The 13,513-nt window shown below is 42.3% G+C and overlaps 1 protein-coding gene across 3 annotated transcripts in view; it reads right to left on the bottom strand.

The window, feature by feature from the left end:
- Window positions 1-13,513, bottom strand: part of VDR (vitamin D (1,25- dihydroxyvitamin D3) receptor) — a 122,885-nt gene that overhangs the window by 3,179 nt on the left and 106,193 nt on the right. For all 3 annotated transcript variants that reach the window (XM_015422216.1, XM_015422214.1, XM_015422217.1), the window contains 4 exons: window positions 5,235-5,419; window positions 3,222-3,330; window positions 2,163-2,325; window positions 953-1,104 (listed from right to left, as the gene is read on the bottom strand). In XM_015422216.1, coding sequence (XP_015277702.1) covers window positions 953-1,104; window positions 2,163-2,325; window positions 3,222-3,330; window positions 5,235-5,419 — 609 coding nt within the window. The remainder of the gene's footprint in view (window positions 1-952; window positions 1,105-2,162; window positions 2,326-3,221; window positions 3,331-5,234; window positions 5,420-13,513) is intronic.

The following is a 13,513-nucleotide window of genomic DNA, read 5'->3' as shown; positions in this document are numbered from 1 at the left end:
AATTAACACTCCCATCACTTCAGAGGTATCGAGAAATTATCTTTGTTGGACTCTTTCACTTCTGTGATTGTAGCAGCATTTTACAAGGGGCCTGAAAGGATACACCGTGCTAATAGAATACACCATCATTGACATGATGCAGAGCTAAGGCAAGAATAGGCCGTCCAGATCCTACAGGCTGGATCTCTCTCCCCCACCCAAAGTCTATTGTAACTTTTTTGCTATCATAGGTGGAAAATAAAGATGGCAAAGTGATTGTTTAGTGCTACACCAGGCACCCAGCTCCTTATTCAGTATGCTGCTATAAGGTATCTTTTAGACTGTTAGAGTCTAACAAAATTTTATTCCAGTGCAAGCTTTCATGGACTAGAGCAGCTAACTTAGTGGAATCTAATCCACAAAAGCTTGAAATGGAATATATTTTAGTTAAGAGTCTGAGGTGCTCCTAGGCACCTGTGTTAGTCGGTTGCAGCAAAAATGAACAGGCGCCAAGGAGCAACTGACTAACACAGCTACCCTCTGGAGTTACTTTTTAAAAGTGTGCGTGATGGTATGTTAAGTCTGGAACTGGGCCCATGCTGAAGCAATCATACTGCCCACTTTCCTAACCCGTATTTTCTTCCTATGCTGTAGTGCCAAAATGGCATCACCACAGAAGGGAAACAGCTCCCAAAGTTGTTGCATGACTCACTCAGCTCTTAATATATCTATTGCTTGATAGGTAAATACAGATGTCTTCATTTTCATGCTACATGTACATATTAAGACGAGCCCTGTTCACTCTCAGTAGTTTGTTGTCAAATATTAATTAATCCGTGCATGTAGCATTCTGCACTTTACAAAAATGGTATCAAACTACATTTGGAAGGAAGTTAAGAAGAGATTAGCTTCCCTGAAGCACCCTTGTGCTTGACTTGGTCTCGGAAGCCTTTTGTGCTTGAAACTGCCATACCTTGTGTGACGTCATTGACTTTGTATTTGAACTCATTGCTGCCACAGGTCCACGACATATCCTCCAGTGAAAACGACTGATTTGAACGGAGCATGATTACTTCAATGGCGCTGGATTTCAATAGTGCAATCTGGTCCTCTGCTGTGAGATCCCTGGATTTGGGGATGGGAGAATATATATCTGAGACTTCAAATCATCCATCGTCATATCACTAAAGCAGAGAGTCAAAATTTAAGGCCGCATAGTTCCTTCCACTGCAACCCTGAGAAACAACTTTTTGGAGGGTCAGAAAGAACTTCTCGAAGGGGGAGGAGAACAAGGAAAAGATCTGCATCTAACCCCTGGTCCATTCACATATGCATGCCCATAATTTATAGATGGTAGGCCGTGCGGCTATATATAATAAACAATGTTCAAAGAAGCAGAGATCTGGCTTTAGCAGCCACCCAAAATAGTGTGCTAATATTAAAAAATGGAGGGGGGGGCAGGGAACATGCATGACAACCTCTGGCTACCACAGCAGCTCTGACTTCCTGACCCACCCACTTTCCGTGGTTGGCTGCTTTCATAAGCAAACTGAGAGCTGTCCCATTTCAGGCAAGAGTGAGCTTCATAGATGCAGGTGTGTACAAAGACTCTGTGCCCTCCCTGCCCAAGGAGACGGGCCCTGGTGAGCTCAGAAAGGAGGAGCGGGTTTGGCCGAGTCCCTCCTGCCAGGCTCAGAAGTGCTACCAAAACTGCTATACTGAGGAAATGCATTTTTAATCTATTTCTTTGAGATATTTATAAGCCTCTTTTTCTCCCGACTGTCTCGTTTAGGAGAATATTTACTATGTTCTACTGATAGCTTTTTTTTTCATCCCGTAAACCCATGTTGCCCTGACCTGGACAGCCCAGGCGGGTCTGATCTAGCCGGATCCCGGAAGCTAAAAGCAGGGTCGGCTACAGGCAGCACTTGGATGGGAGACGCCCAACGAATACCGAAGTCGCTACGCACAGGAAGGCCATGGCAAACCACCTCTGTTCCTCTCTTGCCTTGAAAATCCCATGAAAGTCAGCTGTGATTTGATGGGGGAAAACAAAACCACCCCACCACCTCAAGGTCTCCTCGGAGACATGTTGTAGGGGGACAGATTTTTAAAACAAACAACACACACTGTCTCACGCACAAACCAGAACAAGGAAATACAGAAATTAAATTCATCCTCACTTGAATCCCGGAATCATTTTTGCAAATCCGGTCACTTTCTGGATGCTGTAGCTCACCAGATCAGCCAGGTGAGGCAGCATGGAGAGGTGAGAGAAGTCCATGGCCATGGACGCACTGTCATCACTGTCGTCACTCAGCTGCAGATTCAGGAACATCCCGGGCTCTGCAGAGTAGGAGACAGGGTGGGGAAATGCACTGTAGAGCCTTCTACACAGGTTGCGCATTTCAGACAAAGTGATGAGTGTCTTACTTTTAACAAATGGCAAGTCAGTTTTTTTTTAAAAAAGCCCAACCTGGGAAACAAGACCATTAGTGTCTGTTGGAATGCTGCTAGTTATGGTTTTACTGTTATAATGTTTGCTGTTTTCGTTGCTTTTTAATTTTCTACTGTATATTCCTTTACAGATTTTGCTATTAAAGTGGCATAACGGTTAAATACATACAGTGGGCATCCTTCCGGGTCAGGAAAACAGAATGTGTGTGTGTGTGGGGGGGGAGCAGGAGCCCCTTCACCCTCCCATGCCATAGTCCTACCAAGATTTGTGGCCTACATGCACTTTTAAAGGGAGCTCACCATGGGGATTGGCATATGACTGCTGGTCTCCATGGAGACCATGCAACAAGCCTGTTTAGTTCGACCCTCAGTATGTGTATTCACTCAGTTCTGGGGAGAGGGGGGGAAGAGACACATAAATATGACAAAATTGGAGACTGCATATTTATTTGTCCACCACCCCACCCCTGGAATTGAATCCAAACAAATGCTGACCATGTAAACTTAGCTTGTTATCCCTGTTTGGTTCTCACATCTGTCAAAACAACTTCATTATGTTATATGCTAATTTGCTGTTCACCCTCTGTCTATATGTATGGACTGATAAACTTCTGTTTCGATGTGTCTGAGGCAGTGTGCATGCACACAAAAGCTCACACCTTCAATAAAATTGTGTGGGTCTTCAAGGTGCCACTGGACTCAGACTTTGTTCTACTGCTTCACACCAACATGGCTGCCCACCGGAATCTATGGGCAAAGATGGTATTCCGTGCTGTGCGTGTTACCTGGAGAGGAGTTAAAAGTGTCTGAAGAATCATCTGAGGAGAATCCTTGTGTCATGAAGGACGAAGATCTGCTCATACTTCTTTTGCTAGAATCACTTCTAATAGGAGGCTGGAAGAGAAATGGTATTTCTTGGTAATTATTTCCCTTTTGCCTTCTATCCCTTTTGCCTTCTATTTCCCTTTTGCCTTCTATCCTACTACCACCCTCTCCGCTCTCCTAATTATAGTGACAGGGAAGTCTGTGCACCAAATGGGACATCTTGTCAGGAAGAAAAGTGTGGCTTGTCAAGAACATTCTCCGTCAGCTTCTCTGCCAGTGAAGTCATTGGCGGTAGGGCCAGGTTAGTGCAGGGGCCATTAGCCACCCACTTCCATTAAACTTTGCCCTGCTCTTTTCCTCATAGACCTCTTTCCTAGAATAAATGTGCCGGCATAAAAATATTCCTTCCCTATTGTGATTTTGCACCAATTTCACAGATGCGCCAATTTCTATAGCTATGTATGAAGACTGAAGCAGAAGAAAACTCTTTCAGAATGTATGTTATGAGACAGCGAACCACAGCAAATGCAAATGTAGACATCAATTGCATATAAGGCTCTGCAAGAAACCTGCAAAGGCTAGTCCGCGATAGCTACAGCTATAGGTACAGCACCTACGCACTTTCCACGGTATAGCTAGGAGCCGCATACCTACCAACCATTTAACAGAGATGTTGGTTCTGCTCATGAACTGGTAGAAAGAGAGGTCTGGAATATTACAAGCATACAGACTTTTGTTACCAGCCCACATGCTTTCAAGATTAGAGGATAGATAAAAGGCCAGTTCCCTCCCCTCTAGTACTGTTCTCTACCTCAACCCCTATCACTGTAGTGTGCCTATACAGCCACTCTGTCAAGGAACCTCCTGGAGACCTACCATACATTGGGCAAACCGGCTTAACACACGCACACGCACACCGAGCTTAAAAGGTATACAATTTCAAAGGAAACATACAAACAAAAAAAGTGGCTTGTAATTTTGTTCCAGCATCTGCAATCGTTATTCAAACATACTGGTTGCTATCCCACCATATCCACTCTTCAAACATGTAGTCTGAGATGCTGATCTTCTTAGTGGATAAGCTACAACAATTTAAAGTGTTGTTGACAGCCAGGCACCAACTGCCCCAATTGCAAATCCAATTAATGTCAAGTGGAGAGTGTCTGGCCAGAACAAGTATCCAAACGGAAGGAAATAGGAAAGGGTCTCTGACAGTCAGCAAATCATATGTTTGTCTCATGGTTTCACTCTATAGGCTGCAAGCCACTTTGTTTCCAGGCAGAAATGAATGAAGATTTATTCAGAACCGTTGATTTTTTTAAAAAGCCATGGTGCCGAAAAGCTTTCCTTTCCCTGGATTTAACAGCCTAAAGCTCTTGCATTCTCAATACAAACTCACTTTGCCAGATGTACAGAAATTATATGGCAAAATAAAGGAACGTCCACCATGCAATTTCTTAGTTTGCAGGAAAATAAGAAATTTCAACTTCTTGGCATCCAGAATGCCTGCCAAGTTTTCAGTCCAGGGAGTAATGTATTTATCACGAGGCGATTTTGAAATGACATTTTAAAAAGTATGAAATATGGTCAGGTAGATGAGAACAAAAAACACATCTGCGGTTTTCTGACGGGATATTTTAAAACCATCCTGTCATTGAGGCTGAGTTAAAAGCGTTACATCGCCCTAATATATATGCTCGTCTATATTTAGGAATTGTCACATAATAAAAATAAGACTGGAGAATAAAAGCATCCCTGAATACGATGTTCTAATGTAGAGAACATTTACATTTGGCATCAGTAACTAACAAACCTGAGTCTCTTTTTAAAATCTTTTCCTGGGCCAGTATAAAGATCCTATTTGGTAGGTGCTGAGAAGACACTAACCACGGCTCATGGACTGGTAGCAGTTCTACCAGCAGATGTCCTCCCAGCCACAGCTGAAACAAGATTAGGACATGTGCAAAGCTTACCCGAAACTGACTGAAATCCGAGTAAGTCTCGTCATAAGTTTTGCGGTGGGCTTCCAGGAGAATCTCAATGACCCGCAGCTGCTCCTCAGACAACTTGGGCTTCAAGCTCTCTTTAAGAGCTTCCTCTTCCTTCCTCTTCATTATCATCTCTCTTTTCCTCTGAACCTCTTCGTCTGTCAGAATAACTGTAGGCCAAAAGATATCAAGCACAGAATGGCTGAATTTATTTACTTTTGATTTTTTTATTCACTGATTTTCCGCTGAGACTCAAGGTGGTTTACTGGATATAAAATAGTGCAATCAAACAGCATAAGACAAGCAACGAACAATGCCAAAGGACTAGGATTACAGAATTAGGGAACAATGTGAACAATAAACCTTGGTATTTTCTACACAAGGACAAGCAGGTGTAGTTTCACCTACTACTGATGGGGCTGCCAGTACAGTGCAGTGATCACAGAATTTCCACATGGCAGGTTTCCTCAGTTTCTCTGCTTCAATCCCTTGGTACTAGTCATCTCCCCCACAGCACAAGGGCTTTTTCAATTATTGTTATATCTCTGCAATGTTTTAACGATACCAAGGTTAGAATTGGTAATTTGCAATGTAAACCACTCAGAGAACCTTCGGGATTAGAGCGGTATAAGAAATCGAAAGTATAAATAAATAAATAAATAAATAAAATAAACAATCTGAGGTTGGGCACACTATGAACAATACAACGTTTGAGTTCAGTGGCACCTTTAAGACCAACAGAGTTTTATTCGAGGTATGAGCTTCCTTGTGCATGCACACTTCCTCAGATACGTTGAAATGGAAGGTAACAGTTCATTGATACATAGAGAGAATGAACAATGAACTGTTACCTTCCATTTCAGTGTATCTGAGGAAGTGTGCATGCACAAGGAAGCTCATACCTCGAATAAAACTCTGTTGGTCTTAAAGGTGCCACTGAACAAAAACGTAGTTCTGCTGCTTCAAACCAACACGGCTACCCCACCCGGATCTATAAACAATACAGAAAGAGGATTACAACGTAAAGCTAATGCTATAAAAGCCAGTGAAGATCGGACTCTTGGCACTTGCAACAAAGATGCTGTCAGGGCTGCTTTTTGTGTAGTGACATGGAATGGCTACTGTAGGTTACACCACTGCCTAAGGAGAAATGAAATCAGTGGAACAGTCTTGTGGTACTTTACAGAATAATGGTTTTATTGTGCCGTAAGCTTTTGTAAGTCGAACCACCACCACTTGAACTGTTTGGTCTGAATGGACAACACTTGAACTGTGAGCTTCAAAATTCTGGAATAGCTTCATGATCACAGTCTGTTCGGGAGCTAAGCTCACATTATTACAGATCTTAGCAAGATAGCTGCATTACAATATTAAGGCAACTGTGTCTTTAAGACTGAACACCAGGAGAAGATATTTTTTTTAATATCACGTAGCTCTAGTTCAGTACACTGGCCTGTGGAGGTTACGGTCTCTGATCTGATGCTGATGAAATTGTTTCTTGACTCCTGCTGCTAAAACAATTTGGCTGAAAATGTTTAGCAGTCTGCTGCTGTTCTGTTCCACTTTATAGCAGTTGCTGCCCTTTCTTGATGGCTGTACTGATGTTTTATTGGGCTTATTATATTTTTTGGATGTTGCTGCAGTTGCTGTTCCTTTCCTTTTCCTATGTATGTAATAGGACTACTGAACTTGCTCTTTTGTGGTTTTTTAATTACCACTTATTATGTTTTGTGCTTTTAGTACCCTTAGCTGCCTTGAATATTTTGCGGAAAGGCAGGATGAAAACCTTTTCATTACAAACAGTAGCTGCCCCGGTCAAGCTTCCTAGACATGACTCCATGTCAACTCAAGTGAAGGAAATAAGCATCTAGTGGTGTTTTCCCTTGTACCGCTGTTTCTGCTTCAAGACTGCAGGCATTTTTGACATAGGCAGCTTTGAATAATGGCAGCAGTTTTGCCGGTGGCACAATTCCATCGACAACAGACTGTGAATCATGCACACATGAAGCTGCCTTATACTGAATCAGACCATTTTGGTCCATATGTTCTACTCAGACTGGCAGGGGCTCTCCAGAGTCTTAGGGAGAGGTTTTTCATTCTACCTACTATACTACCTGCGCCTTTTATCTGGAGATGCCATGGACTGAGGGATATGCAGCTGTTGCTGGGATTATGCAGGCCTCCAATACTAACAAGTTTATCATCCCAGATAAAGGCTCCTTTCTTAGGGCAACATAGCCTGTTTGTGGAAAACATGGATAAAGTCTATACCCAGAAAATTACAAGGAGGGGGAAAAACCTAATCCTCCACAGACTTGAGTGACGGAGACAAACATGGGCAGGGATCAAGCCACACACCACTTTAGTGTCCAAAATACTACAAACTTCCATTTTGTCATGTTAGCAAATAAGAGATGGTGGAGAAGCTTGCAGTTCAACAAGGCATGCACACATAATGCTCCATGCCACACATTTCCTTGGACTAGGGAACATTCCTTCTCTTCCAACACTCGCATTTCCCACAATTATTTCCACTGAGAGAGCAACCTGCCCTAAGAGTTTAAATAACAAGGTAGATGTGTGTTCTGGACACCAACACCACAACATGTTGGAGACAAAAATGTCATGCGTTATACTTCACTATGATTGAGGGTTTCTCATTTGATTGTTATGGGCTTCTGTTGTGGTTGGTGAAGCATGGTGACGAACGATACTTCAGGGAACACAGTAACATCCAAAAAGGTGGTCTGGGACAAAAGGTCTTTGCAGGCAGCAGCCCACAATGGAAAGAATTTGGACTTAGAATCTGGGAAACTGGCATTTCTATCTGAGCTCAGCTACTGGTATCCTTCAGCAGTCGGTTACAGCCCCCTGCCTGTAATCCGGGAATAAAATAATCAACTATAACACAGGTGGAAGTGTAAGATGAAATATTATAAAGTGTTTTGCACACTAAAAAAAAAAATGGTATAAAAATTATACCGCTTCAGCTGCCCATTCTTTCCCACACATTATAAGAGCCACCCTGGAATGTGTGACATTTAGGACGAACAGGACAGCAAATGGAGTCCAGCCATGCAAACCAGTTTGCTGGTATGCTAAGACCGCAGCATTTTTGCTTTCTTATCTTGGAGGGATGCGTCAGAGTCTCTGAATAAGAATGCAAGCCTGGGGGTCCACGCTGCTCCTTTGGCAGAGATATCACTCCAGGAGGCCAGAGGACAAAATGGAAACGCTTTCCCCCAGTGCTGGAACAATCCCCGCCTCTAAGTAGTTTCAGAGGGTAGCTGTGCTGGTGAGCAATAGAACAATGAGATTCAAGTCCAGCAGCACCGCAGAGTGGTCTCAAAGATGTTACTGGACTCTACGTAGTCCCCCCCCCAAAAAAAAAAAAGTTATCTGGCATGATTGTGTGGAAATAGCTCAGTATACACACCATTTATAACTCCAATAATATGTGCTCTTGATTCCTTTTCACAATTACTTACTGCTGTTTTAGTAAGTCTTTGAGATATATTTCAAACAAAGCTGTTCTTCCCTCACCATGGTTTGAAAAAAACGTTTTATTGAATTCTTGCATGTACATGTACCATAGATTCTTCACATAATATTATTATTGCATATGATTTATTAAGGCTTTCATCCACTTTTGGAAGAAGAATAGTATCGAAACGATAGAACATTCCGGAGACCATCGTCATACCATTTTCAACTGCCTTGTGCATTTATATGATTTTTGGTCACATTTTTGTATAAATTTTGTGATTGTTTATTGAAATATTTTCTAGCGCAGTTACCTCACAGTTTCTTCTTTTTGCGGTCTTCCCTCACCATGACCAGCTAGCAGGACCGGACTTCTTAAATTTTGGAGCTGGGTGTGAGGGAAGAGCACATCACATCAGTAGCCATCAGGGGAAAATCTTACCATGCAGCTGTTGGCTTCAGGGGACAGATTTGTAAGAAGCACTTTGTTGTTTGCTGCTCCTTGCCCCAAGGGACTGTCAGTGAAGTGTGGGACAGAGGCATGGCTCCCATTTTTCTCCACTTCAGAGTCGACTACCCATCTTGATTTACTGTGCGTAAGACTTTGTTTCCGCCATATACCATCTCATCTGATTTCACTTGCGTGGGTTTATTGCACCATCAAAAATCTAGTAAACTTTGAGATTTGAGATTAACGGACCCCACACATTTCTCTTGAATACATGCTTATTTAGAGTAAGATAAGTGTGCAAAAGGGAAGAGGCACAGCTACTTGTACTGGCAACTCTGAATTTCACAGGAAATTGAGAGGGACTCTGCTCATGTCAACGGACTGTTTACCAAACAGACACAATTTCTTTTTTCTCCTAATCAGATACATTGGTTATCGGATACTGTATAGTACTGTACAGCAGAGTTTCTACAGCAAAAAAAAGAAAAAAGAACAGATGCTGTGGTGGACTAAGAATTGAGTGCCATACCCTGATCAATTTTATTTACAAGACACATAAGTGTGTTCTCAGAAGTATTATTTTCCATTCAATTTTGATCTCTAATAAAAATCCTGTATGCAGCCTGTCTGCTATTCATAGACCCTATGCGGGTGTGTGTGTCCTTTAGGTATATGCTTCCTGCTTGCCAGCGTGATTGTTTTACTCACAGGTATCCGGATTCTGCAGGAGCATCCATCCCCCTCCCCCTGCCAGTTCTACTAGGCCTCATCACTGTTCCTAAGATTACATTTAGGGAGGTATAGTAGTGGTAGGATTGCTTTTTTGGCACAATAGCATCTGGTCAGTCATGCTCAGGAAAGCCTCTGGGTACTCGACACCTTAATATTACTCGTGTGCCTTTGCTGGGTGTCAAGTTGAAGTTAATGCATGCTGTAAGCAATGGAAGAACCATTATCTGCTGTTCTCTGGACCCCGTGGGATATCGGTTTTCAAGACATGGACAGGTGCTGCAAAACTTGGGTTGCTTTCAGATCCAGCCTGGCATTCCATGCAGACTTGGAAACAGCCGTGTGGGCCAGAGCGTGCCATAGGGACTCCTAGGCTACAAGGCCATACTGGATGTGCCCAGATAATGCTATGCAGAGCACAACGAAAACATACAGATCTATTAGACTCTAGTTGATGTAACATTTTACTAGGTATGCGTCAAGTTATTCTAGGGATCCTTTAATAACAGCTCCACTAACCATATGTTTCCTGCTTGCTAAACAACCTACAGTTCTAAAGTTACTGATACCATTCCAGGCTTCCCAGAGATAAAACTTAATGGGTTTTGATGGAGAAACAATGTCAATGTCACACTGCATGGAAAAGGGTAATATGAACAATGATTTGATGATCTGATTTCAAGGCCTTCATTTATTGTTCGTAATGTCTACCGCGCTTGCAGCTTCACTATCCTTATCTCATTCATTTCAATCATCACTTTCGCTCCATTCATACTGTGATTATTCTCAGGTTAAAGATGAGAATCTGGAACTGAAATAAGGTGACTCATTCTGGATCATGGAAAATGGTAAAGCATGAACTTCATAACCTAGATTTTAATCTAAAACAATAGGCATAAAATCACACTGGAATTCTGCTTCATGAATGCTATTACCCAAAACCTCAGCTATAAGAATGCTAATACGTTTGGATAAACCCAGCAGCAACCAACGCAACCGTTTTGTCCCCAATTCTGAATGAAGGTGGCAGAGCCTACTGACACAGTGTACAAATATTTGTACACCATTTCCTAAAGGCAGCTAATTTCTCCCCCCTTTCTTTCTCGTCCCTTAGCTGCCTCCTAGAGGAAAGCTCAGTTCCTCATCAGGAAACTGGGGGCAATCTTTTGGTTAATTTACAAAGTTGTATTTTCCTGCACACCTGGGGAGTTCAATAAGTCCCTTGACCATGGGTGCATATACGGTTGCCAACTCCGGCTTGAGAAATTCAAGGAGATTTCATGACAGTGCATAGGGAATTCAGTAGGGATGTGATGCCATAGAGTCCACCCTCCAAAGCAGCCATTTTCTCCGGGGGAACTGATCTTTGTAAGTCTGGCAATCACTTGTAATTCCAGGAGAACTCCAAGCCACAGCTGGGGTTGCCAACCTCCAGGTGGGGCCTGGAGTTTTCCCAGAGTTCCAGACTACAGAGATCACTTCCCCTAGAAAAAAATGGCAGTTTTTCCCCCTCTATGGTGGACTCTATGACATTCTCAGATTCTGTTCCCAAACCTCCAGGAATTTCCCAGCTCAGAGATGGCAACCCTTAGAATTAGCAGGTAGCCATGGTTTTGCTGTCCTTCTATTTGGTATGAATCATCGAGTATATTATTAGATGCAGGAATAATATTTTGTGTTGGGGCCAGCTCACATCACCATTTTACATATGCCAAAGCCTCCTTAAGTAGAGCTGTTTAATGAAAATTCTTATATGCTGAGGGCCCAACTTGCAGTTTCCTAAAAAGAAACAGGTAAGATTGGCAATGGCCTGTTCACGCGAGTTCTCTGTTGTAGTCCCCACCTTGTGGAACGACCTGTTTGTGGAGGTCAGGGGGGCATTTTTATAAAGGGATCAGAACTGCAGGAGGGTGCTTTTATAAGGGAACAGGACTGAAGTCAATTGCGGTGGCTTTTATTGCACAGTCTTGTAGCTTTGCAATCCATTCTCTATATTGTTTATGGCACATCACACCTTGGAGTCTTAGATAGTTTACCGTTTGCACTGCATTGCTTTTTAAATTTTGTAATAGCCGTCCCTATTGCATCGTTCTTGGATGTTTTGTGCTCACAGGTTGGCTTATATTTTGTAATCTGCCTTGAGTCTCAGTGAGAAAGATGGGCTATAAAGTAAGTAAGTACAACAAATCAAAACTTATTTACAGGTTTGTTGGGTTGACATGCCATTAATCCCCGCCAACAAATAAGAAAAGGAACAAACATTCCCCTAAGAATTAGCATGAGAAATTTCAGCCAGTGCTGGGCATTTGAAAACCATTTTCCACACAAAACAATGCATTCAAAATGTTTCATGTTTGCTTTCTTGTCTTCATAAAAATTAATTACAAACATAATATCATCAGCAACTGAAAGAAGTCCTTACGTTCAATACAGGGTTTTTAATTCGAACATTTCTACACCAAAGGCCTTTTAAATGCTGCTACAAATCAGCAACACACTATAAAAAGCAGTTACAACATACAATAATTTTGCTGTTGGGAAGACACTGGTAACCTTTCAAAAAAAATAACAGGCTGTTAAAAAAACAAAAAAAAACAAACAAAAAAAAGCGGGGGGGGGGGGGGTTGCAGACACTGGACAGAGCAGAACATTTTACGGTTAAGGTGGAGTTTGGAATGAGAGAGCTGGCAAGAAAAACAGCAGAAGTGATGCAAAGCAAATCGCCATGCTATGCAGCCGGCAGCTACCTGAGATGAAAGTTAGTTAGCCGCTGGTGTTTTTCCAATAAAAAAAAAATTGCACAACCCCTTTGCATGCCTGAAAATGATCTAAAGATCAAGGTGGCATCCAACTGTGAGTTTCCAAGTTAAGAGATCGCTAGAATTCAAGAAGAAGAAGAAGACGACAACGACGGTTCAGTTAGGGATGTAATTATTTTGAGTTCTATAACCCTGGCAAAGTATTTTCCCTGGATTGCCTACAATATTAAATAAAGAAGAGGTTTATACAACACACGAGAGGCTCCCTCTGTCATGTTATGGGCTAAAAAAGGAAACCTGAGCACATCTCTAAATTGCCATGGAAAATCAAGGAACTGCTGGCAGTGCTGGTAGGCCAATTAGAACCTCATCAGGTGATAGAGCCTTAACTATACACCTAACTTTGCTATTTAATTGAATTTTATTTTTTTAAAAAAAATTACCTTAGCCCACACAAATATACAGTTGCCAACAGGCCTGGGGAAAAATGTCTTGTCCCGTTCATAGTGGCTTAATGTGATGTGTTTTACCATCATGCCACGGAAAACTTCAGCTGCCCATCCTTTCCCTCACATTAAGCCACTGTTAAGGGGACAAGACATTTTTCTCCTGGCCTGTTGGAAAACTTCCATGAATATGAAACCAACCTAGCAAAGCCAAATGCCTGTTTGTATGGATCTCAGTACATTGCTTGGCTCTATATGGCATGTCCTAACTTCATTCTGGCACTGATTGAGCGGGAAAGATTTTATCCAGTTCATTTGCCATTGTCTGTCCCTGCTCCCTGTCAGCTAGCTGCCATTGTATCTGGTGTTACCTGCTTAACACATCTTAGACCCTTG

The sequence above is a fragment of the Gekko japonicus genome, unplaced genomic scaffold (assembly GCF_001447785.1).
Source record: "Gekko japonicus isolate JY-2015 unplaced genomic scaffold, Gekko_japonicus_V1.1 scaffold459, whole genome shotgun sequence".
NCBI classification, from domain to species: Eukaryota; Metazoa; Chordata; class Lepidosauria; order Squamata; family Gekkonidae; genus Gekko; species Gekko japonicus.
Note: the sequence above shows the minus strand (reverse complement) of the source record. Positions and strands in the feature narration are given on the sequence as shown.